The 27,479-nt window shown below is 43.4% G+C and overlaps 1 protein-coding gene across 2 annotated transcripts; it reads right to left on the minus strand.

The window, feature by feature from the left end:
- Window positions 1-49: 49 nt before the first annotated feature.
- Window positions 50-27,160, minus strand: MPZL3 (myelin protein zero like 3). Of its 2 annotated transcripts, none has more exons than XM_040977031.1 (6): window positions 27,060-27,160; window positions 14,462-14,592; window positions 10,572-10,782; window positions 9,177-9,342; window positions 7,230-7,293; window positions 50-2,640 (listed from the first exon to the last, which is right to left on the minus strand). In XM_040977031.1, the coding sequence occupies exons 1-6, from the start codon at window positions 27,127-27,129 to the stop codon at window positions 2,614-2,616; spliced, it is 669 nt and encodes a 222-aa protein (XP_040832965.1). In that variant the 5' UTR covers window positions 27,130-27,160; the 3' UTR covers window positions 50-2,613. The 2 variants fall into 2 exon arrangements, with proteins under 2 accessions (XP_040832965.1, XP_040832964.1); XM_040977030.1 differs by having other exon boundaries at window positions 14,462-14,628.
- Window positions 27,161-27,479: the final 319 nt, after the last annotated feature.

Genomic DNA, 27,479 nt, shown 5'->3' on the forward strand with positions numbered 1-27,479 from the left:
TCTTTCACATGACAAGTCTGAAACACAGATGCACACCAAAAGGCAGCCGGAAGGCATAAAGAAATTTATTAATTATGTTGTGGTAAAGATACCAAGAGTTACAGTATCTGTGCACATGGCCCAACAGTGCATACCCTCTTATAAAACAAAGGCCAAAAAGGCAATGAGACACAGCAGTTAACAGTCTAACACTGAAGGCAAAGGAACGGGGCTGCCCCTTGGGGCAGCAAGGTTTTAAGCTGTGCAGTTAAAGTCTTGGTCCTGTGACTCGTCTTAGAGCTCCCTCTAGAATCATAACTAAAAGCGACAGTAGAACATTCACACTCAGAATTTATCCTGCAGGGTTTTCTTTTTTCTTTTTCTTTTTCTTTCTTCTTCTTCTTCTTTTAAAGATGTGCACTTTTCCCTTTTAAAGCACTAGTATCCATGCTGGAAGCTGCAGGAAACTAAGGAGATTCCCCATGTGGCCCAAAGTCACAGCAGCATGGGAGAAACAACATACTTTGGAAGTTCACATTTTGTAATAGAATTTAGAGACTAACGCAAAATAAAACTCATAAGGGAACGAAACCATGAGCAAAGGCATTAGCTACCAGAGAAAGATACTGAAAATCTTTGACCCTTTCTAGACAAGCTTGTCTCCAAGTGACGAAAAAGAGTCTATGGAGTGACAAAAACAAAGGAGAACTGAACCTTGGAAGGTATTCAAACAGCAGGTGAGACACAAACTTGCTCTGTGATCCCTCAGGCAGGCAGGTGCACACCTACTGCTTCATGCTCCTTTGAGGACAAAAGCTGTAACCCAAGCTCAGTGCAAGCGGTGCAGTGGGAAACCGCCGACAGTCTACAGCCAGGATTTGACCACAAACCCATGGAGTAAATTGTATCACCAATTTACTCCTTCACCGCAAAGTGTTCAATGGCTTAGTGATTTCAAAAAGAAGAGACTTTTTCAACTCACTACGTCTAAATATTCACAAAGCACCTATTACTGAAAACAGCAAACATCCCTGCTGGGCACATCTTCATAACATACTTGCAAGGCAATTATGGGAAGACCCAGATCAAACCAGATTTCCCATTTTATGGGATGTGGCTTTGAATGGGTTCCGGAAACATCATCTCTTTTGCAGAGAAGTGAGACCCATAAGAAGTTCCCCACACAATTAGATCTGTCTTCAACCCTCCAAGGGTTCCACAACTTTATTCTTGCTCAATTCGCTTTCGTCTGTTATAGTGTCAAAATTGGTCTCATTTGGATTGGCCACAGACAACCACATCTTTAACAAGTGACCCAAAGAACTGTAGCACTTAAACCACTGGAACTGGCAACTGCCAGACCTATCTCTACCTCTGCTAAGTCCTTAGCTGACCAGAAATAAATCACAGCAGGCAACCAATCAGATTCTCTGCTTTGTGAACCAACAAAGGAGGCCAGGGCACTTCCTGCAGGCAGATCTGATGACCCAAATTTTTAAGATGAGATCTTGACTGTGTGTGTGTGTGTGTGTGTGTGTGTGTGTGTGTGTGTGTGTGTGTGATTTTATGACACTTGCAATATATAATGCTTTAATATGAAAACTTCTTGAGGTACCGAGGGAAGACCATGGAGAGGGAAATTCCTGCTGAAAAAACAAAGATGAGGAAGGAGACAACTTTTGCTTCCCCCAATGCAGAAGTGAACCTCACCACACCTTCACACAAGCCTACTTAAGCATATAATACCAGTCCTTCCTAACATTGTCACACATACATCCTCACGTGCTGTGCAAAACAAAGAAAATATGTAAATCATCATGTGAAATACACTGCTGTGGGAGAATGGACAGCTGCTTGCAAATCATTATCCACTCATAGCTGGTAGCACATTCTAGAAATCAACATTTTGAAGAACAATACAAGTGGCAAAGATTTAAGTGCAAAAAACTGCTATTCTTTACATCCCCACTAAATTCTTTTCAAGATTTTTTCTGGCTTCTAGATTGAAAGAAATCAAGAAGGAAACCACAAATTAGTCAGCTATAAAGGAATAAATTTGCCTTGGGCCAAGAAGACCTAAAACAAAACAAAGCCAGAACTCCTCTATCTTCCCCACCCCTTGCCTTAACTGTAAACCAATGACACTTTATTCAACACTTTAAGTAAAAGCAATCCAATCACTCCAGATCTTCCCAGCTCTTCAGAAATGAGAATTAATGCATCAAGTCTTCCAAATAAAATTGCTGGATTTGTTAGCCTAAGGCCTCAATGCTATATACTAATTCACAGCTGCTGAACAATTATTTTGGCATCAGCAGTGTGGCAAGCTTTCAGAAACAGAAGAAAACACTGAACCAAAAAGCATCCTTTTGTCCAAAAGAAGACTTCTCATTCCATTTGAGAGCAGTCTGTTGAAAGGGAAGTCGTGAGTTTCTTCTGAGGGTTTCTGAACAGTTTATAAATATAAAAACAATACTTCTTCAATAAATAAGTGGCTCCTTGTGTCTTCATTGATGACCTCCCGAATCCTTGTCCCTGCTGTCCAGGTCAGTTCTGCTCCTCCGAGAGGTCTCAGCTGCCGGTGGGATGGGGTCGTTACTGTTCCTAGGTGACTCTATCTTCCGCACACTTTTCTCAATAGGTATCCTCATAGTCGGAATCCTGCAGGGAGAGAATGGCAAGTGTAATGGCAGCAGGTGCAGCACAACGCCAAGGTCCACGCGTTTATCCTCCAAATAAAACATGGCATGAAGTGACAATAAGAGTCAAATGCCACTGACTCAACATGCCTAAATTCCCATGAAGTGTCCCAGGACCTCAAATATAATCTACATATATTGGGCTAATTGATTTGCTGGCTTCCTTTTTCTTGGCGAATAGTTATGTGAAACTTCAGCCTACCAGAAAGGGCTCCTGGCTACAGCAAAAAGTGCCGGCTTGTGTTTAGAAAATGAATTGAGGTGTCACTCTACTGCTGAGTTCTACCCTTACTGGTCGTGTGATCTTGTATAAAGTTATTTCACTTCTCCAAGAGTTGGTTTCCTTGTCTATAAAACGAGGACAGCAAAAACACCTGCACTTGATAGAACTGTTAATGAGAATTAAAGAGAACTATATATAACACTGCATAGGACCTGGCACTTTGTAAGGATTCATTGGAAGAGTAGCTACTAAGAACATTATTCTGATTATTTAAACTTATTCATTGGAATCTGTTGTGGTAGTTAAAGCCTCTGTTGTGCAGTTAAAGCCTCTGCCTGAGACACCAGCAACCCATAAAGATGTGCATTCATGTCTTGGCTGCTCCATTTCCAATACAGCTTTGTGCTAACAGCTGGGGAAAGCAGCAAATGAGAAAATGACTCAAGTTCCTGGGGTCCCTGCCACCCATGAGGGAAGTCCAGATGAAACTCTTGGCTCCTGGCTTCATCCTGACCCATCCCTGGCTGTTGCAGCAATCTGGGCAATAGCAAATAGAAAATTCTCTCTGCATCTCCCCTTACCCCAACTCTGCCTTTCAAATAAATATCTTTTCAAAAAAGGAATAATTACTTACTTACTTCTAACTTCAAGTGGACCAACAAAGCTCCTTGGTACAACAAACATCTCCAGACAATCCATTCTATTTCCCCTGAATGATATTTTGTACCATGTCACCTTTACCCAAACCTCAATACTTCCTCCCATCACTGTCAGCCAATGGCCTTGCTTTCTGCTATCCCTGGGAAAAGAGAAGCAGTCACCAGGGAACTTCTATAAGCTCCCATCATAATTACCCACCCACCTGCAACTGAGTCCATCCAGTTGGCCTTTCCTAGTTGGACCTATGCTTCCTGCCTCCATCCAAGGCCAACATCTCCGTTTGTGCACCAGATCCTGCCACTATCCCAGCAACCCTCCCTCCTCGCTCCCTCCTGGCCATTCCTCACAGAATTCAAATCTGCTCAATTTCTCCCATCATAAAAAGGAAAGCAGGGGCCAGTGCTGTGGCATGGCAGGTAAAGCTGTCATCTCCAACATCAGCATCCCCTGTAGATGCCAGTTTATGTCCTGGCTGCTCTACTTACAACCCAACTCCCTGACAATGGCCTGAGAAAAGCAGTGGATGACAGCACAAGTTCCTGAGTCCCTGTCACCCATGTGGGAGACCCAGATGAAGTTCCTGGCTCCTGCTTTTGGCCTGGCCCAGCCATGACCATTGATACTATCTAATGAGTATCCCTCTAACGCTGACTTTCAAAATAAATAAAACTTGAAAAAAAAGGGGGGGAAGAAAATCTTGACACATACCACCCTCTGTCTATTGCCCTATTCCCCTGCATTCACCCACAGCAACATCTGAAAGGGTTGTTTCTATTCACTGTTTCTGGTGCATTTCTTCATAACCTGTCGAACCCTCCTCCTCCTGGCAGTCTTTCATCCCCACTATTCCAATGAAGTTCCTTTAGCCAAGATCACTAACACCCTCCACATCACCAAACCGTCCAGTAACCAACATGCAGTTCTCATTTACTTGATTTCCTTTAAGCACTTCCTTTATAATTTCTCTTCTTCTCCCCAGTCTAGAACCTAGGTGAGCTCCAGACTTAGTCTTTAGACTTCTTCTCCTTCTGTACACATTTACTTCCTTGATGAAAATGTCTCTATTAACTTCTCTGTTAGTGATGCCTAAGCCTCTATCTCCTGTTGAGATTTCTTCACTGAACTCCAATCCACAGTTGCTTTTCCCACATCTCTACTTAGAAAAGTTCAAGAAGTATTTCAAACTCCCTATATCTAAACCTAACCCCCAGTCTTCCTCCTAAAACTGGTTCTACCCGTAGTCTTCACATATTAGAAAATGGCAAGTCTACTCAGTTGTTCATACCAAGAATCTAGAATTATCCTCCATACCTTTTGTTTTCCCACAGACATGCAACATCAATAAATCCTTCTGACTTAACCTTCAAACTAGAATCTGAATATTAACTACTTATTGCCTTCAGCAGCAGCAGCCTGGCCCCAACTTGTACCAGCTTCTCTCACCTGGATTACTGATAATGCCTCCTAATGAGGCTCTCTAATTGTGTCATGGTCCCTCACTAGCTTACTAGCTCCTTAACTCAAATGCCAGAGTGATACTTTCAAAACAATTTTGAAATTTGATTTGTAGTGCTTTCTTCTCAAACCCTCTAATGGATTCCATTTCATTAAAAGTACAAGTCATTGCAACTACATATAAGGTTCTATATGACACAGCTGTTGCATTATATCCTGATTTCAACAAATACTAGTCTTTCTCTTGCTCTCTGCATCCCAGCCACTGCACTTTCCTGCTCTTCCTAGTACAAACAAATCATGCCACTGCCAGAACCCTAGCACCTGCCACTTCCCCTGCCTAAAGTGCTCCTCCACAACAGCCATGCAGCTTGCCTTCCATTTCTTGTAGGCATTTACTTAAATATCAACTCCTTGGCAGCATCCCTAAATCATCCTAGTTAATATCACATCCCTATGAAGCCATCTCATCCCCCTTTCCCGTTTTATTTTTTCTCCTGGTGTTACACATGACCTAACAAACCACATGGTCAATTCATAAGGGACTGGTTCCAGGACTCTTACGGATACCAAAATCTGTACATACTCTAGATACTTATATAAAATAGCTTAAAATCTACCTATGACCTGTGTACATCCTCCTGATTGTTTTAAGTCATCTATAGATAACTTACAGTATCTAATATAGTATGGCAAGTGTGCAAACAGTTGTTACGCTAAGTTTTTCAGGTAATAATGCAAGGCAGGGAAGTCTGTTCATGTTCAGTACAGATATATGTCCTTCCTCCAAATATTTTCCATCCTCAGTTGAGTCCACAGATGAGAACCCCATGGATACAGAATGCTGACTATATATTTTCTTTATTTTTTAAGGTACTGTTAGTGTTCATTCTTCCATTTAAGAGGAGGTGAAATCTCAATAGAATCTTGGAGAATGAGATGTTTTCTAGGTGAAGAACAGTAAGTACTTTAAGGAGATAGATAGATAGATCTATAGATCTATAGATATATATAGAGAGATAGGTCAGTTTATTCACTGAAAGTGCCTAAGTATCTACAATACTGCACAAAGCACATGTCAGACCAAATCGCTGTTGAATGATTCATATAAAAATGCAGATAATTGGGGGCAGAGTTATAGTGCAGTGACTTAAGCTGTTGCCTATAATGTTGATGTGGGCATCCCATATCCAAACTCTGGTTTGAGTCCCAGCTGCTCTGTTTCCCATCCAGTTCTCTGCTAATGTGCCTTAGAAAGCAGTGGAAGATGGGCCAATTGTGGCCTTTTAGGAAGTGAACCAGCACAACCAGGGAAGATTTCTCTCTGCCTTTGCCTCTCCTCTTTCTGGCACTCTGTCTTTAAAAAATAAATAAATAAAATTAATTTTTAAAAAGCCCAGACATTTATTTAGTTTTAACACAGAAAATAACCATACAACATTGATTAACTTTTGTGTTGTTCTTACCACTGGCACTGTCAATGTTTCCCTCCTACTTAGGACAGCCAGGTGTACAGAAGAAAGAGAAACCAAGAACTCTGCAATGAGTGCTGGGTTGTGGTCACTTGGCCAAGTGTTCAACTTGATAATAAGGATAGGGCTCAAGTTTAGCCTCCACCCAGACAGGAATATTGCATGTGAGGTCATAGGGCTGTTGGCTTGCTTCCATCTGGCCCATGTCAGAGAGGCCCTCCTCCTTGGGTTCTAGGACAGCCACTCAGGCCTGAATCACAGGAAATGCTCAAGGGGAGGCATAACAACCTTCTGACACTGAAATCCCAACCTACCTAAGCCTTTCATGTGGCAATCTACTGAGAAAAGTCATCAAGTTACCTAAAAGTTCTCTTGTTCTAAATCCCTGGCAAACACTGAGGCTCAGCAGAAAAATAGAATTCGGGGCTCTGAGTCCAGCCCAAGTGTCCTAGGATGAATCCAGTGCACAAGACATTCTTTCAGGATTTCTTGCAAGCATATACTGCTTCACCCAGCCCTCTCCCTAACCTAAGAACACTAGCCCATACTCACAAGAATGGAAAACAAAATTATGGTGACCACTCTCAGGGATTCCCTGGAACCAGAAGGCTTTGGGCAAAGACTCTGGTTCATACCCTGTGTGGTCCTACCTGCACAGCTCCTGCTGCCACAGAGAGGCAAAGGCCTGCTAAGTCAGCTGAAAAGTGCAACATCAACAGAGCAGAACTAGCATGGACTTACCAGGCACTCAGCACAGCGGACACAAAGCTTTGTCAGGCAATCATCATCCTCCTCCTGGTCAGTGCTACAGTAAGGGGACAGAACAAACCACAATGATCACTGTGTTTAGCAGAGGAGTACATGGCAAAGTACAGGTATAGAAACTGACAGGCCTGGTTTTTTTATTCTGGTTTTGCTACTTAAGAGCTAGGTGACTGGGCAAATTATTAAGCTCTCATAGCCTGTTCCTTCACCTGTAAAATGCACACCTTATCACACATCCTTTAAGCATAGGCAGAAATAAAATATAAATACATGTGAGATATGTACCATGCAGTGCCCAGCAGGTAGTATGTGCTCAGTAAATAGGGATGAGTCATAATTGTTCACTCAGAAATGTACCGAGCACCAACAACATCTAAGAATTGTGTTGTGCTGGAAGTAAAGATATAAACAAAACATGGTCCCTTGGAGAGCTTACAATCTCATGGAGGTGAGAAACCTGTTAAAACTTAACAAACAGAGGTAGGTGTGTGTCAACAGCAGATGAAGCCATTAGAATGCCCATATCCCAGAGGAGTGCTTGGATCAAGTGCTGACTATTCTGTGCTTCCAATCTGGGGACCTGCTAATGCACCTGGGAGCAGAGACTGCTGGCCCAATTAACTGGGCTCTTGCCATGCATGTGGGAGATTCAGATGGAAAACCTGGATCTTGGCTTTGGGCCAGCCCACACCTCGTGCTTTTATAGACATTTGGGGAATGAATCAACAGATTGAAGATCCTTCCTTCCATGCCCCATCATTTCAACCTTTCATATAAATCTTCTAAAACAAAACTTAAGCATGTTACAACAGGATATGTGGTTAATGTTTTAGTAGCATTAATGTCAAACTGCTGTGGCAGCAAAGGACAGGGTGTGCCTACTCCCCCCTGATGGTGCCAGGGGCACTCAAGAGAAAGCCTACATTTCAGTTTGACTTGCAGGATAAGAATGTGCTTCCAGATCACTTCTTGGCCTTTTGGCAAAGATCAAGTGTAAGAATGTGCTTCCAGGCAAATAAGAGAGAAAGGAGGGTAACCTAGGCAAGAGGAAAACTTTGCCTGAATATAGTGGGGTCAATGAGGAAAAGTGGCAGAAAACAATGACAATAGGGTCAGACCATAAAGGTGAGCTTAGAAACAGCTTGACTAAGCATTTGTCATCTCTCTGGGGCCACAGAGTCCTTGTGCAGCACACTCACCCCAACACATAAAAGCACCAGGGTGTGTGTTGTAAACAGTTGAGAGAGAGAGACAAAAAAGGAAAGCTTGGGATACCCTCAGAGAAAAACCGTCCTTGCCACGTTAAGAACCCCTGATAAACACAATGTAGAATCAATGGGGTTTTTATGCTTTGCTTTTATTTCTTTTTTTTTTTTTTAAGTAGATCTGTCTTCAGGGTAAACACAGATCATAGCAGCTCACCAGCAGCATAACATTTATAAATGCTCTACCACAAACCACTTAGCTCCCACAGAGCATCTGCTGACCACGGATGCACTCCTGATTTAAATGCTTTTGTCCTCCACAGCTATTTTTGAGGTTTCTTTCATTGCTCATGTATTTTTCTATCAAAGGACATCAGTTCAGGATCAAAAAACAAAAACAAAAGGTGAGAGAATAACTGATTTGGGATTTCCTCCCAACTTTGAAAAATGACATAGCCAAGTCCAAGTTCATACTTGGGACTATAGCACTGTACAATCTGATTTCCAAAGCAGGAGACTGGGGTGATACCATCAACCCTTCCCTCTCTCTCCAAGTTCATAACCCCAAGTGTCACTTGCAGCTTCCTCCCAGTACTTCTGTGTACAGCTATTCTCTTCAAAAGGAAATCTCACCATCGGAACTGAAGTCAGCATGGAAGAAAAGAGGCAGACACAGGCATTTGTGAACCCCCTCCCCGCAGAGCGGGCTCACACTTACTCGTCAGACACCTCAATAGATGATTTCTTATAGCCAGACTTGCTCCTTTTATTGAGCCCTGCAGCTTTCCGGCTCATTCTCACCAGCAGCAGGACCACCACCACTGCTGAGGGAATGAAGACAAGAATGGAGAGAAGGGCCACAGAGGAGAGCATCGTGCCAAAACCTGCAGGAGGAAAAAGAAGGTGAAAAGACAAGGACATGTGCACCTGCTTCCCATGGGTATCAGCTGGAGTCTACTTCTGCTCCCACATTTATTGTGGTTACAGAAGGGATAAGCTCATGGTGGAAAAGGGAGGATACATACACGAGGACAATGAAGGATAAAAACTGGGAGGCCATCATTGTTGTTCAGTAGATTATACCACCGCTTGCAATGCCTGCCACTCCACAGGGAAATGCCCATCCATTTACTCAGGGGCAGCCATGTAGTCACAAGACCTGTGGTCACCTGAAGCTTTAAAATTCAAATAGGGATCACAGAAAAAAAAATAGGCCAATACTCACACAGAAAATGCCATTTCCAAAATAAAGGGCCAGCGCTTTGACACTGTAGGTTAAGCTGCCTCCTACAGTGTCAGCATCCCATATGGGCACCAGTTTTCAGTCCTGGCTGCTCCATTTTTAAAAATTTTATTTATATGTATGTATTTTTTTAATTATTATTGAAAACGCAGATATACTGAGAGGAGAGACAGAAAGATCTTCTGTCCGCTGACTCACTCCACAAGTGGCCACCAATGGCCAGAGTTGTACCAATATGAAGCCAGAAGCCAGGATTTTCTTGCAGGTCTCCCATGTGGTGCAGCATCTCAAGGGTGTGGGCCATCCTCGACTGTTTTCCCAGGCCACAAACAGGGAGCCAGATAGGAAATGGGGCAGCCAACATACAAACCAGCATCCATATGCGATCTCACCGGAAGCAAGGCAAGGATTTAGCCACTAGGTTATTGTACTGGGCTCGACTGCTCCATTTTTGATCCAGCTCCCTTCTAATGTAGCTGGGAAAGCAACATAGGATGACCCAAGTGGTTGGGTCCTCACATCCACAGTGGAAGACCAGAAGAATCTCCTGGCTCCTGGCATCAGAACAGCCCAACTCCATCCATTGTGACTATTTCATGAGTGACCAGTGAATGAAAGATGTCTTTCTCTTTTTTCTCTCCCTCACTCTCTCAATCTATAACTCTGCCTAGCAAATAAAAATGACAAATCTTTGAAAAAATAATAACAAAAGATCTACAAATTCATCCCAACAGAGGTATCAGGAGGTCAGAAACATTTTTCCAACACAGTGACCCCAGGGACCAAGTGCCTTCCAAAGGTAGCTTGGCCCAGGCAGGGTCTCCCAGAGGCACCAGCGTGGTCACAGAAGGTTGGTGGTGGCGAGCTTACCCCTTTCGGTGACCGTGAGCTCCGTCTGGGGGATGTTGTGGTGCACGTCTGGGGGGTTCTTCACAGCGCAGCTGAATGTGCCATTGTCCTTCAGGGTGAGGCTGCTTATGCTTATGGACGCATCCCCTTTGTACACATTTCCAGCCCAGGAAATACGATCCCGAAATGTGCCAGCTGTGGTTGGGTACTGGAAAGACTGGTAATGAAAAATCTGGGAAGGCAACATCAGAGGAGAGAGTTAATTTGGAAAATGCAATAAATATATATGGCTGCGTAGATCCCAAATAAAAGATTCATACAATGGGGTTTATTTTAAATTGGGCTAACTTTGTTTTGTTTTATGTTTTGTTTTTTAGATGCTTTTAAATATAACTGACCATTTAAGAAAACTGACCATAAAAAAAAAAAAAAAACTGATGAGAGGGCCTGGCATGATAGTCCAGTGGCTAGAGTCCTCACCTTGCACACCTAAGATCCCATATGGGCACTGGTTCTAAGCACGACAGTCCCACTTCCCTTCCATCTCCCTGCTTGTGATCTGGGAAAGCAGTAGAGAATGATCCAAAACCTGCACCTGCGTGGGAGACCTGGAAGAGGCTTTGGATTGGCTCAGCTCTGGCTGCTGTGGCCACTTGGGGAGTGAATCACCAGATGAAGATCTTTCTCTCTGTCTCTCCTCTTCTCTGTATACCTGAGTTTCCAATAAAAATAAATCTTTAAAAAAAAAAAAAAAACTGATGAGAGAGAATCCTAGCAAGCTAATCCTTGTGTCTCTGCAAAAAAATTCTTCCCAAAGTCCTAAAGCAATCACTCTCGACCAGAATTTCCATTCTTCTGGAGGCATCTGAAAATATTTAATTGTATTTATCTACTTCTGACCAATAATTGCATGTATTTATGGAGTGCAGTGGGTAGCCAGGGATGTTGTGAAACAGCCTATAGTGCCTAGGACAGCCCGCCACAACAAAGATGATACAGCTCAAAATGTCAACACTGTCAAAGTTTGAGGAACTAAGGCAACACCTAATGTGTGTGTGGCACTATACAGCTTGCAAACGACTTTCATACATGTCCTCACTGGGGCCTCATAACAACACTGAACTATGTGATTACTAGCGTAACTATTCCAAACAGGTAGAAAGGGAAACAAGATCAAAAACAAAAAAAAAAAAAACAAAGGAAGTTTCAAAGGAACACAACTAGTAATTGACACAAGAGAGATTTGTTTATTCTCAAAATGGCCAGGAGGGTGTAATATAATTCAGCCCCTCCCCCCAAGTCATCTACGTTGGCAGCTAAAACAAATGTCAGTCGGATGCCCAGTAAGTACTTAATGAATGTGTATTCAATTAAAACTATGCTGCTTTGAACTTGGTGATCAAACACATCATCACCCAAAGTATCCAAGACCGTTGGGAGGTGGCCTGGGCAAATGCTTCAGCACAACACGACTTCTATCTCTTATGCAACATAGAAGCCTTTCCTCTTTCTTTGTTTGCTCCTCACTTTCCCACTTACCAACTCAGGCCTTTGCAACCATAGAATTTCCCAATTCTGAAGAGTAACTTCCTAAACAATCTGCTGAATCACTTATTGCTTCCTTTGTTCATGAATTCATGGAACAAATATTTTGCTCACAGCTGCCCTGTGTCAGGTATTATATTAAGCAAGGGACCCCCTAGCCATAGCCCCTCTCTTTTATAATTTGCATTTTAGTGGGAAAGAGTGAGGTAGACAATGCTCACCAATGACTATAGGCATCAGTCAATAGGAAAAAGTTTGAAATTCACTGACAAAAGAAGGCATAGGGGCCAGTACAGTAGGACAGCAGGCCAATCCTCAACCCTGTAGTGCCAGCATCCTATTCAGGTGCCAGTTGATGTTCCCAGCTGCTCCACTTCAGATCCAGCTCTCTGCTTAGGGCCTGGGGAAAAAAGTGAAGGATGGTCTAAATCCTTGGGACTCTACACGCACTTGAGAGACCCAAAAGAGGCTTCTGGCTCCCAGCTTTGGATCAGCTCAGCCTTTGTAGCCATTTGGAGAGTGAACCAGTGAGTGGAAGTCCTTCTCCATCTCTCCTTCTCTGTAAAATATACCTTTCAAATAAAAATAATAACAACAAATATAAATATATATATATATTTAAGACTCATTTATTCTTATTGGGAAGTCAGACACACAGAAAGGAGGAAAGACAGAGAGGAAGATTTCCGTCCAATGATTCACTCCCCAAGTAGCTGCAATAGGCCAGAGCTGAGCCGATCTGAACCAGGAGCCAGGAGCCTCTTCCAGGTCTCCCTTGCAGGTGCAGAGTCCCCAGGCTTTGGGCTTTCCTCGACTGCTTTCCCAGGCCACAAGTAGGGAGCTGGAAGAGAAGCTGGGCTGCCAGTATTAGAACTGGCACCCACAGTAACAGATATTTTTAAAAAGAAAAGGCCTAACATATTTCTTCAAGATCAATCTAATCTCTGAGCATTTGCTAATTGGTTAATCTGAGAGAATCCTGATTATGCAACAACAACATCACGTGATATGATGTGATGGGCTCCCTCTCTGCAACTGGGGTGAGTGTGCTGATTTTCTGACCAGCCTCACAGAGTACTTCACCGAAAAAAGAAAAAAAAGAACATGTGTGCATGTAAGGTTTCCAACCCAAGCAGCTCCCCCACGGCTTGCTCTGATCTATTTTGGCTAGAAAGACAGAGCTGAATAAGGCCAGCCAAAGTTTCCCTATTGCTCAGAATAAAGAGAACTATTTATGTCTAAAGAAAAAGAACCTGTGAAGACAACCTGGCTTCCTCCATTCGAGCCACCTACCTAACTCCAAGCTATGTGTGGCCTTTAACACTGCCTCCAAAAAGAGAATTCAAAGATTACACATGAAAATCAAAGAGAACATCTTTTAATAATGGAAACAGAACAGATAATTTAAGGATAATTTTGGGGAGGGTGTGGGGAAGGGTTGGGGAAATCCCAGAGCCTATGAGACAGTGTCACATAATGCAATGTAATCAATAAAAAAATAATTTAAAAAAAAGAAAGAAAACTTACAAACTGAATAAAGCAGCATTTGGAAATACAAAAAAAAAAAAAATTTAAGGATAATTTTGAAAATACACTCTTACATACACCTGTGACATTCACGTTACTGAATAGCATTTTTCTTGAGTTAAGACTCCTGCTGGGTATGTATACAAATATATATATATATATATACACATACATATATATACATATATAATGTTTATGCATCTATATTATAATACAGATGTGTGTGTGTGTATATATATATAGTATTGCAACCTTCAATTAGACACCCACAGTGGGATTTGAACCATAAACACGTTTTCATATGTGTGAAGGAAGTATATTGCCTCTAGTATCCCAAGATTACCATTTCCTTTAATGGTGCCTGTATAAATCAATGCAGATATTTACACACCAGGAGTAAATGCCAAGATAAACCTACAGATAGGCACACAGATACACCCACTGAGTCAACTTGGTAACACAGGAAATGAGCAGCTTTCAGACAAAGGGTGTCTGTGACTGAGACGTACAGAATTTTTCTCCCCAACTGTCTGGAGGTGCCCTTTTAAATACACCACCTCTGACAGCAAAGCCACAATAACCAGGCACAAAGGAACAACAATGAGGAAACAAAATCAGACCACATTTCTTCTGAGTTTCTGACAGTTTCTTTTCCCCCTATAGCTGATCTGCAGATTCTTACATGGAAGACTAAAAAGCACACTGCGACCAACTAAATCTCCAGGAGTGGTGCCCATCTTCTGTTTCCAAGACAAGAAGCCCTCAGGTGTGCCTGTGATTGGCCGCGAAAGGATTTAGACACCAAACTTGAAAGAGCTCCAGGGAAGGTGTGCACTTACCGACTCTGTGCGACTGCTGCCAGGAGGGCGGTACGTCCAGTCAATGGTCAGCTTGTCAGTGATATCTGAAGTTGACTTGAAGGTACACCTCAACTTGACCTTTTCTCCAACATAGCCTTGGACGTGGGCATCTGCGTTAATCTCCAAGGAAAGGACGATATAAACACCTGGTCAAAGTAAATCCAAATGCTTACAATGTATTCATTTGGAAGGAATACGCAGAGTATGTGTCAACAATAAAGATATGCTAAGGATCTTTTTTTGAACTCTTGTCAAAAAGCCAGAGCAATAAACATCTCCTCAGGCAAGCCCACAAGGGGCAAGGAGCTATCATCTCTACTAATCAAACACAGTGTTTTAATCACTTTGTGAGTTTTAAATATTTGACAGGCAGTTATAGAGTGAGAAGGGGAGAGACAGCAATCTTCCACCCGCTGGTTCACACCCCAGATGGCCACAATGACAGGATCTGAGCTGGTCCAAAGTCAGGAGCTTCTTCCAGGTCTCCTGCTTGGGTACAGGGCCTGAGGATGTGGGCCAGCCTTTGCCGCTTTCCCAAGCACATTACAGGGAGCTGGATTGGCGGTGGAGAAGCTGGGAATCAAATCAATATCCTTATACAAAGTGGATGTCACAAGTGGCAGCTTTATCCACTAATCAATCACAGCACCAGTCCCTCATTTTGTGATCTTAAATCACAGACTGGTTGCTTAGATAAAAACTTAAAGTCTGGTCATATCAGCATTTTTACAAATACAACCTTGTAGTACAAAGAAGTGGGTCTACTGCTAAAAAAAAACATCACATCTCTCACTCATTTCCATAACCTCCAGAAACACAGAGAGAGACAGAGAGACAGAGAGAGCAAGGATATGGCAGCCTTTGTGGTCTAAGTGACTCAAGGACAGCACACTTATAACATGCAGTAGCACTGCCTTAATCATCAGCAGACTGATCATACATGACTAGCAAATGCTCCTTTTCAAAGAAGTTTTTAAAAATTGCTCTTTCTTAAAGTTGGTTAATGAATCTGTATCCATTAAGAAAAAAAAAAAAGGCGGGGGAGTAAATCATGGGAGAAACGGAGTATTTGACACAGCAGTTTAGCTGCCACTTGAGATCCCACTACCCTGTATTTGTGCCAGTTTGAGTCCCAATCCAGCTTCCTGCCAATGCACCCTGCCTGGGACATAGTTGATGTCTCAAGTAACTGTGCTCTTGCCACAATGTGGAAGACCCAAGTGGAGTTCCAGGCACCTGGCTTTGGCATAACACAACCCTGGCTGTTATAGGTATTTGGGGAGTGAACCACCAGACCAAAAATCAATCTCTCTCTCTCTCTCTCAAATATATACATTATATACACATATATGATGTATACATTATATATATATACATGGATATATATAAATCACAGAAAGGTTATACAGAACAGTTGAAAGCATTGAGCGATACAAAAATGAAGGTTTGTTTTGTTTTATTATTTGAAAAGCAGAGAGCCAGACAGCGCTCCCATCTGCTGGTTCACTTCCCAAATGCCCACAATAGCCAGGTTTAGGCTAAGCAGGAAGCCAGGAGTTGGAAACTCTACACAAGTCTCCCATACAGATAGCAGAGACCCAGCTACTTAAGTTTCTACCACTGCCTTCTAGCATGCACAATAGCAGGAAGTCAGAATTGGTAGCAAAGCTTGGGCACACAGATGCAGGATGCAGGGTAGGCAGTCCAGATGGGGTTGGCCCTGACAGACTAGACGTACCTCTTGTATAGACTTTCTCTTTCCAAACCATTCTTTTTTTTTTGTTAAAGATTTATTTATTTTTATTGAAAGATATACAGAGAGAGGAGGAAAGACAGAGAGGAAGATCCTCTGTCCAATGATTCACTCTACAAGTGACCACAACGGCCAGAGCTGCACCAATCCGAAGACAGGAGCCAGAAGCTCTTCCAGGTCTCCCACGCGGGTGCAGGGTCCCAAAGCTCTGAGCTGTCCTCAACTGCTCTCACAGGCCACAAGAAGGGAACTGGATGGAAAGCGGGCTACTGGGATTAGAACCGGCGCCCATGTGGGATCCTAGCATGTTCAAGGTGAGGACTTTAGCCACTAGGCCACCATACCGGACTACAAACCATTCTTACTTAAAAACAATATATTATATATACATGTATATATATATATATATTATATATATATATAAACATATATATATTTCATTGGAAAAGTAGATTTACACAGAGAAAGAGAAACTGAAGATCTTCCAAACACTGGTTCACTCCACAAGTGGTTGCAATGGCTGCAGCTGAGCTTGATTCAAAGCCGGGAGCCAGGAGCCTCTTCCAGATCTCCCAAGTGGGTGTAGGGTCCCAAGACTTTGGGCCATTCTCTACTGCTTTCCCAGGCCACAATCAGGGAGCTGAATGGGAAGTGGGGGTGCTGGGACACAAACCGGCACACATACAGGAGTCCGGCATATGTATGCATGGCAAGGACCCTAGCCACTAGGCTACAGCGCTGGCCCTCCAATCCAACTTTGACACTTTATCTCTGCTGCTCCCAAAATTGGTACATTTTTTTTTCACCACTACTTTCTTCTTTCAGAAAACAGTAAGTACAAATTTACCCTTCACTTGGGGGTCATGTTTTAGAAAACTGAGTCACCAGTACTCTGCTTTCCCTGCTTCCTTGTCTACTTCAATAAGCCATAATTCTTCTGGGGGTCAAAGGCAAACAGAGGAGCAAGACTTCAGAAAATAGCAAACCCATATTACCTTGAAAGCCAGCAAGCCTGGGCCCAGCGCCATAGCCTAGTGGTTAAAGTCCTCACCTTGAACTCATTAGGAACCCATATGGGCACTGGTTCTAATCCCAGCAGCCCCTCCTTCCATCCAGCTCCCTGATTGTGGCTTGGGAAAGCAGTCGAGGACAGCCCAAAGCCTTGGGACCCTGCATCCATGTGGGAGACCTGGAAGAAGCTCCTGGCTCCTGGCTTTGGATTGGCGCTGCACCAACCATTGTGGTCACTTGTGGAGTGAATCATCGGACAGAGGATATTCCTCTCTGTCTCTCCTCCTCCCTATATCTGACTTTGCAATAAAAATAAAAAATAAATCTTTAAAAAAAAAAGAAAGAAAGAAACCCAGCAGTCCCTCTAGCTACAGGCAAGATGATGCAGTGACAGAGCAAACAGACTTTTAAACCTCAGCTCTGTAGCCACAGCAAATGCCTTTTCTTCTTCATTCCTCTGGGAATGACAGTGAGGTGGAATATCTCTAATCAGAAAATCTCTGAGCTCCAAAATCCAAAACCTTTTGTAATTGACATGACACCACCAGTGGAAAATTCCACAACTGATCTCCAGTGTCAAGTTGCAGTCAAAATACAGCCACACTGGGGCAGGGGCAGATCTTTGTGTCTTGTATTAGAATACCTGTTTGAGTCCTAGCTAATCCACGCTTCGGACACAGCTTTCTGCTAACATAACTGGGAGGCAGCAAATGACTGCCCTAAGTATCTGGGCTCCTGGTAGCCATGTGGGAGACCTGGATAGAGCTCCTGGATCCTGGCTCCCTCGCTCCTGGTTTGGCCATTTCCTGGCTCCTGGCTCCTGGCTCCTGGCTCCTGGCTCCTGGCTCCTGGCTTGGGTGTGGCCCAGCCCCAACTGTTACAGGCATTTGGAGATGGAAGATATTTTGTAAGCTTCATTTTCCGAACCAGAAACCCACATAGAATAGAGTTCAGCTTTAAACAAGCTTTATTGGGAGTGGTCCCGGGCAAGGTTCACTGGTCTGATACAGACAGTGGGTCAGGGAAGTCCCACCGAGGGGACACGAGGGATAGTTTCATTAGGGGGCTGTGGAGGTAGGGTTTGAGGGGCTAAGGAATGTGCCTTCTGGAGTGTCATAGGCTCCTTTCAACTTTGGTGGGTCCATGTGTCACTGCTGGACTGCTGACCAAGGAGGAAACCGCCTTCTGGTGCGGCCTTCTCAGCCACCCTTCTCAGCCTCCTCCTAGGCTGCAACCTGCCCATCCCTGCTGCGCCTCACAATCTTCCAAACCAGAAATGGAAGATACCTCTCTCTCTCTCCCTTTCAGATATCTCTCTCTCTTCCTCTCTCTCCACCACTCTTACATAAGCAAAGTATGTATATATAAGCAAATTTTTCAAAGTAAAAAAAAATTTTTTAAAAAATCCAAAACCTGAAGCACTCCTGGTGATTCCATCTCTACTAGTATTTATCTGAGAAGGTCACAGTGAGGAGTAAATGAGAACACAGACAGCTCTGAATGCTACCCTACCCAGTATCAATGCTCAGTGCACGTGAGATGGCGTCGCCACGTCAGTGCCACCTCTTCAGCTCTGCCCACACGCTCAGCCTTTCCTGGCACACTTGTGAGTCATCAATTCCACATCCTTTACCTCTGCCTGCCCTGATTCATTTATCTTGCTCCCCTCTAAACCATCCAGTTTGCTCACATTCCTCTCAAGAGGAGAAGGCCAAGACAGGGCTCATTAACCAGGACTGTAATAAGCATCTGCGCCATCCTACACCGTGAGGGCTCCTCCTGGCCTGTTCACAGATCCTTCTGCATCTGCGATGCTAAACACACCATTCCTTCCATGCCTTCGCACTGCTGCTCCCCTAACTGGAAAGCCCTCATCCATCAGTCCCCATCTATCCTGATCTGCCCAAATGGAAAAAAAAAAAAAAAAAAAGTCCTCAGTCATCACGAAACAGCCAGGCCTACAACCTGCAAGGTCAAAACCAATGGTATTGGGCCCGGCGCGGTGGCACAGTGGTTAAGGTCCTCGCCTTGCACGCCCAGGATCCCATATGGGCACCAGTTCTATCCCGGCAGCCCCACTTCCCTTCCAGCTCCCTGCTTGTGGCCCGGGAAAGCAGTAGAGAACAGCCCAAAGCTTTGGGACCCTGCAACCCATGTGGGAGACCCGGAAGAGGCTCCTGGCTTCGGATCGGCATAGCATAGTATTGGCCGTTGCGCTCACTTGGGGAGTGAATCATCGGACAGAAGATCTTCCTCTCTATATATCCGCCTTTCCAATAAAAAAAAATAATAAAAATAAATCTTAAAAAAAAAACAATGGCATTCTACCATCTTCCACATTTCATTTCTTCATGCTGTGACATAAGTATAGCATGAAGATTCAAAATGTGGACTGAGAATTAGCCTTAGGTTTGAGTCTTTTTTTTTAAGATTTATTTATTTTTATTGCAAAGTCAGATATACAGAGAGGAGGAGAGACAGAGAGGAAGATCTTCTATCTGATGGTTCACTCCCCAAGTGACCGCAGTGGCCAGTGCTGTGCTGATCCAAAGCCAGGAGCCAGGAATTTCTTCTGAGTCTCTCACACGGATGCAGGATCCCAAAGCTTTGGGCCATCCTCTATTGCTTTCTCAGGGCACAATCAGGGAGCTGGATGGGGGGAGGGGCTGCTGGGATTAGAACTGGTGCCCATATGGGATTCTGGCAGTTCAAGGCTAGGACCTTAACCACTAAGCTACCGTGCCAGGCTCAGCCTTGAGTCTTAATGCAGCCACTTTCTGGCTGTGAGAACTTGCATCAAATTTTCCTGACTTCTTTAAGTTTCAATTTCTTCATCTGGTAACTGGGAACACAAAGACCTACCTCACTGGATCACTATGAAAACTCACCATAACTAAAAAAATATATCTGAAATGCTTAGTATATTCACCTGAGATAAAAACTTGCCAGAAATGTTAGTTATGATTGTCAAAATGAGTACCATTTGCATTCAAAAACCTTCCATAAGTCCCTATTAGACCATGGAATAAAATTCCAGTATAACAATCTGGCTCCAAAGTTCTGTCACTCAACCACCTGCACATCCCATCACTATACCTAGAGAGTCCTGACGTTTCTCAAGTGCCCCGTGTTCTTTCATATCCCCATGCCTCTCTTTGAATATGTCTTTGCCATTTCTCTACCAGTGTGCCTGGGTTGCCCTCCCATCCCATACCACATTCCCAAGAACTTCGACACCCAGCTAAAATCATCAGCCTCCTGGGCTGGGTTATATTCCCTGACACAGACCACTGTTCTGTCTTTTTTTTTTTTTTTAAGATTTATTTATTTGTTGGAAAGTCAGATATACAGAGAGGAGGAGAGAGAAGATCTTCCATCTGATGATTCACTCCCCAAGTGAGCGCAACGGCCAATGCTATGCCGATCCGAAGCCGGGAACCAGGAACCTCTTCCGGGTCTCCCACATGGGTGCAGGGTCCCAAAGCTTTGGGCCATCCTCGACTGCTTTCCCAGGCCACAATCAGGAAGCTGGATGGGAAGTGGAGCTGCCGGGATTAGAACTGGCGCCCATGTGGGATCCCTGCGCGTTCAAGGTGAGGACTTAAGCTGCTAGGCCACGCCGCCGGGCCCCACTGTTCTGTCTTCAATATTCTCATAATGGTTAGTACAAAATGCATGGGTCATGTACCTAATTTATACGTCTACTCCCTCTACTCAAGGCAAGCACCTTCAGGGGAAGGCACCAAGCACAGAGTGAGAGACCAATCACCAAAAATTCTAGTATAGTGGGCCCAGTACGGTAGCCTAATGGCTAAACCCTAGCCTTACTATATGGGTTTCAGTGTGCATCCTGGATGCTCCACTTCCCATTCTGCTACCTATTTATGGCTTGGGAAAGCAGTCAAGGATGACCCAAAGCCTTGGGACCCTGCATCCGTGTGGAAGACCCAGAAGAAGCTCCTAGCTCCTGGCTTCAGATCAGCTCAGCTTCAGTCATTGCAACCACTTGGGGAGTGAACCAGAAGACAGAAGATTTTTCTCTCTCTCTCTCTCTCCTTCTCTCTGTAAATCTGCCTTTCCAATAGAAAATAAATATTAAAAAAAAAAAGAATAATCCTCCGCTCAGTTCTGTATCCAAATCAATCATTACAGCCAGTGTTCTGCTCATAAACAAAGAATTTTCCTTACACTCTCTCCAGAACAACCCAGATACATATTTATAAGTTGGGTTTTACAATCTCTGTGGTAAACAACTCCTACCACGCCTAATGTCAAGCTACAGAAAGAAAGCACTTGAATGCTGCATTAGGGAGTGATGTAGTTAACTACTACTTCTTGCATACACACCATCCTCTTGACAGGTTTGGAGTCAACACATGATTTAAACTAACATAATAAAAGTGACTTTCAGAAAGTATGCTTGGAAAGTTATGTCTTGGGCATGGCAGGATAGCATAGCGGCTAAAGTCCTTATCTTGAATGCGTAAGCATCCCACATGGGCACCAGTTCTAATCCCAGCTCCCTGCTTGCGGCCTGAGAAAGCAGTTGAAGATGGCCCAAAGCTTTGGGACACTGCACCCGTGTAGGAGACCTGAAAGAAGCTCCTGGCTCCTGACTTTGGATTGCCTCAGCTCCAGCCATTATGGCTGCTTAGGGAGTGAACCATTAGATAGATGGAAGATCTTTCTGTCTCTCCTCCTGTCTGCATATCTGCCTTTCCAATAAAAATTAAATCTTACCAAAAAAAAGTTATGTCTTGCCTCCATTCTATGTCTAGACCTTTCCTCACTCCCTTCCTCTAACTCTTAGTCCAAGATTGAACTTTAGTGACATCTTGAGGAAGTCTTCTCTTAATCCTCAGATCAGGGACAGCTCCTCTACATGTCTGGTTTCTACTGGACTTGTTTCTTTTTTAAAGATTTATTTATTTGTTTGAAAGGCAGAGTTACAGTGAAAGAAAGAGATTTCCCATCCACTGATCACTTGCCAAACGACCACTGCTCAGAAAATGGGACATCTGAGACTCAAACTAGCACACACAATGGATGCCAGTGTTGCAGGCAGAGGCTTAACTCATTATGTCACAGAGCCAATCTTATTGTCCCCCTCATACTACCCGATTTTCAAATTATTGGACTTGTTCATCTTCTCCAACACATCATGCGCTCAACAAAACAAAGCTTACTTAGCACAATGTGGATGTTTAGTGATCGTTATCCAATTAAGTCAAAATTACTATCAAATACAAAATGATAAGTTCTGAGAATTTTTGGTTTCTGAAATATAGTAAGTATATCAACAATAATAGCTACGTGTCAATCCTTCTCTTGTCAGTATATCTGACCTCAATATTCATAAGCAAGATTTTTTATCATAAAGATATTAAATTTTAAATCACTTTACTGATATCCAAAAATTTAAATAAGTAGGTCATAAATGTAGACTTACAAGGCACATTAGGGTAAGCTACCACCTGTGACGTCAGTATCCTACACCAGAGTCAGTTCCAGTCCTGGATGCCCCAGTTCTGATCCACTGCCTGCTGTTTCTGGGAAAGCAGTGGAGGATGGCTCCAGTACTTGGACCCCAGCCGCACATGCAGGAGACCTGGATGGAGCAGATGAATAACTGGTATCTCTCTTTCTGTCTCTCTCTCTCTTCCCCCCCAACTTCCGCATTCCTACTGCCTCCTTTTCTTTTTCCCCCTGTTCTCTCCACTTCCTACTTTCATCCCTTTCTCCCTCTCTGTGTCACTATGGCTTTCAAACAAATAAAACTAGTCTTTAAAAAATGAATATTGGGACCTGGCATGATGGCCTACCGGCTAAAGTCCTCACCTTGAATGCACCAGGATCCCATATGGGCGCCGGTTCTAATCCCAGCAGCCCCACTTCCCATCCAGCTCCCTGCTTGTGTCCTGGGAAAGCAGTGGAGGATGGCCCAAAGTCTTGGGACCCTGAACCCATGTGGGAGACCTGGAGGAGGTTCCTGGTTCCTGGCTTCAGATTGGCGCAGCACCGGCTGTTGCAACCACTTGGGGAGTGAATCATCGGATGGAAGATCTTCCTCTGTCTCTCCTCCTCTCTGTATATCTGACTTTGTAATAAAAATAAATAAATCTTTTTTTTAAACAATTAATATCGGCAGGAGCCTGTGATGCCAGCATCCCATAAGGGCAGCAGTTGGAATCCCAGTAACTCCACTTCTAAGGCAACTCCCTTCTAACAACCTGGGAAGGCAATAGAGGATGGCCTAAGTACTTGAGAGACCAGAACAAGCTCCTGGCTTCTGCCTTCATACCAGCTCAATTCTGCTCATTGCAGCCATTTGAGGAGTAAACTGGCAGATGAAAGATCTTTCTCACTCTATCTCTCCTTTTCCCTCTGTGCATTTATTTGAAATTTTTTAAATAATAATGCATCTTTTAAAAAAAATACATAGTGAAAGGGGTAAGCATTTAGCTTGTAAGAAAACCTATGTTCTATAACCAGGTCTGGCCCCTGACACCAGCTGCCCACTAAGCTGACTTTGAGAGATGGAAGCCACATCTCCTGCCACAATATGTAAGATCTGAACTGCACTCCAGACCCTGTCCCAGCTGCCACGGGCATTTGGAGAGAAGCCCACCAGATAGATTCTCTCCCTATCTTTCTTTTTTCTGCCTCTTTCTATCACAATCTCTATTTCCATCTGCCCCCACATAAATTTTTTTAATGCAAAAGCTTTTTAAATTTTTACCAAAAAAAAAAAAAAGTTTAAAAAGCAGTTATAGACAATGAAGATCTGTGGTGAACTAAGCTGATTTACACTCTGAATCCGGAGTTTGGTTCCTCTGGAGGGAGTGGGATAACGCTGGAAGGAAGAGCAAGGAAGGCTTCTAGGATGTCAAGAATATTCTAGAACCCGATTCAGCTGTCAGTTATTCAGTTTTGCTTAATTTCTAAAAATTCATTTGAGTTCTACATTTTACATGTGTTCCTTCCCGTAGATAGGTGATATTGAAACGAAAAGGTTTTAAATATCAATGAATGCTAGTTTGTCTCTTCCACTCATAAGGATGGAACAAGAAAAACAATTTTCTAACATGAAATCCATTCAGAAATTTGCACCCAAGGCCTAAGGTCCTTGCAGCTATTTAGCTTTTCACCCGAGTAGAAAACAGAACAAAACCAAAAAACACTGTTGCCAAGTGAAAACTACTGAGATAGCCATAATTAACAATTTAACCTAAGACAAAATTACAATTTAACACAAGTAATTTTACACATTTAAAAAATTAGATGAACATGTCAAAACAAATGTTTTATACTCCATTTTCTCCATTATTCATTTTATACTCCAAATGTTATATACTCCATTTTCCAAAATATAAACTGCCAGGAACACACGTTGTGCTGCAGTAGGTTAAGCTCCCAGTGGGAATGCCTGTATTCACATTGGAGTCCTGGCTTCTCTGCTTTTGATCTAGTTTCCTGCTAATTTGCCTGGAAAGGCAGCAGAGGATGGTCCAAGTAGTTAAGCTGCTAAGTTCCTGCCACCCAGGCAAGAGATCCTAAAGAAATTTCTGGCTTCTGGCATCACATTGCCAGTCTCGGCCATGGGAGGCATATGGTAAGTTAATGAAAATCTCTGAACGAAAATCTCTGTCGTCCCCTCTCTGGCTTTCAAATAAATAAATCCTTTAAAATAGAAAAATCAGCTTTTTTTAAAAAAATCTGCCCATCTTTGATTCACATAATTACACACTTAAATAAAAAATCTTAAAAAGTGAAGAATCCAAGACTCCTACTCTATCATTTCAACATAATTAGGCATCTGATATAGCAAGAAGAGACATATAACTCAAGGAGAATTCAGACAAGCTAGTAATTTTCAAAGTCCTTTCGGAAGAAGACATGTAAATACTAGTATGAAATCAAAGTTTATTACCTAGCAAATTCAGAAGCAATACCAGGGGCAGATATTGGGCAGTGTGGTTAAGGTGCCGCTCAGGATGCTCTCATACCCTGCCTGGTCCAGGCCCCTGCCACTCTTCTTCCAACTGAGGTTCCCTGATAATGTGCAGCCTGGGAGGATGCAGATGAGGGCTCCAAACGCAGGTCCCTGTCACCCACAAAGGAGTCCTGCATTGGTTCTGGGTTTTGATTGTGCAGCCTTAGCTGTTACAGACAACTGGGGAATGGAAAATCTCTACCTCTCTGCCTTCCAGGTAATTTTTACAAAGACCAAAAAATAAAAGGATGAAACTTGAAAGCATATTAAGTAAAATTTAGTAAAAACACATACATACTATATGATTCCATTTATATGAAAAGTAGAGAATAGCAAAAACAATAGACATGGGAAGAGCACTGGTAGTTCCCAGTTACTTGGGGAAGGCAAGAATGGCTATATGGCTTCTCTTATAGGTGATGAAAGAAAATGTTCTAGAATGTATTGTGGTAATGCTTTCATAGCTATGAATATTAAAGTTGGTGGATTGCATACAATGGTATACGAAGGGTAAATATTATGGCATATGAAATATATTTCTCTAAGTTTTTAAAAGGCAAAAGATTAACCTGTTCAATAATTACATAGACATTATAAAATTAACTTTAATATTTGATAGAATTACTCAGTCTGCCAGATTGGAAAAATTATCGTCAATGGGAAATGAGGGGGAAAAAACCACTTTCAGAATTTTTTTTTCTCAACAGGACAATATTTCAGCATCTCCCATGGTTGTGTACGTGAGATAGAGAACTCTCCTTTGGAATGACACATAGGCCAGAGTAAATACTATATTGCAAAAAAGAACAAGCTGAAAAACTGGATACTGCAACGCAAGTAGCTGGGAGGGAGCAGGGAGTGTATTGGGAGTATGAATATTAGTCACCAAATAAATGAAATTTCCCAGTCCTACCTGTTGAGATTTAGGACATCTGAAGTCTGTGTGTGTAATATTTAAGATCCCTTTCAGAAATCCCCATTACACAACAGGGAAATAGCATGAAGCTCACAATTCACTTTAATGCTATATTAATATCTGATTTCCCAGGAAGACACAGCACCAGCAAAATCCGGGGGATGGGGTGGGGATCGCATCCTAAATATGAACATAATTAGGTTGGATTGAAATGTATGCAATTTGAAAATCGCATGAAGGCAAAACCTATTCAATCGTCAAAGATTATGTCATCAGGAAAATACTGTATTTCTGGTACTAGTTTAAAAACTGAAAACTGAACAGAATTCATACGTCCTTTCTCCCGGATTTTGTTTACTTGTCATTAAAATGCTAAACAGGTTACTTTTTCCCTTAACAGCATGTTTATCACAATGAAATCACATCACATTCTTTTCTTGATCCATGAACATTTTCTTTCAAAGCCTCTGAAAATCACTTACAAAAAATCAAAATTATCAACAGCCATGATTTCCGCTCCTACAATAACTGCAGTTTAATATCGACTACAAGCATCGCCCTTATCACAGAGCGCAGCGAACCCCTGCAGAGCCTGCTGCTGCTTCCACCCCAAAACCAGAGGCCACACGCCCCCGCAAGGCAGCGCCCGCTGTGGTCGCCCCGAGCTCTCGGCCGTGGCCACAACCCCAAGCCAAAGCACGCGAGGCGGTCGGGCTCCGGGCGCCGACGCCTCAGCGCGGCGGAGGAAGCCAGCACAGCCCAGCCATCCTCTCCCATCCACCCGCACCCCAACGTCAAGCAGGGGCTTGCCTGAGACCACCCCTACCCGGAACCGGAAAAGCGACCATCTTCCCTTAACTGCCCCCCCGACCGGAAGTGGAATATTGCCAGCCGAGGCACTCACTCTGGAACAGCGCGCACAGCAGTGGCCAGAGCGCGCAGCCACGGGCTCCAGCGGCTCCTCTCTGCTGCATCCCGACTGCTCGCCAGGTGTTTGCACACCTTGTTTACGGCTCCCGGGAGCCAGCCAGGTGACACCGGAAGTGACGGGAAGCCAAGGGACTACTTAAGATGGCGCCCGGTAGTTGCCATGGGAACGTGGCGTCGCTCCAAGACCACACCTGGTTTCCCCCACCTACGAGGCATTACCTTTTAGGTGGGAGCTAAGACTGCAAAATCTAATTTGATGTTTATTCAACTCTGCAGGACGAAATAATCTTGATTCTTTGGGTTCTAGTGTGGAGCTTTGGGTGTTTTGTGTTTGCCTCTTGAGAGTTAGTGAAACTCAGACTACATTGCCTTCAGTTTAAGAGTTCAGACAAAC

The sequence above is a fragment of the Ochotona curzoniae genome, unplaced genomic scaffold (genome assembly GCF_017591425.1).
Source record: "Ochotona curzoniae isolate NIBS_2020 unplaced genomic scaffold, NIBS_Ocur_1.0 contig_2723, whole genome shotgun sequence".
NCBI classification, from domain to species: domain Eukaryota; kingdom Metazoa; phylum Chordata; class Mammalia; order Lagomorpha; family Ochotonidae; genus Ochotona; species Ochotona curzoniae.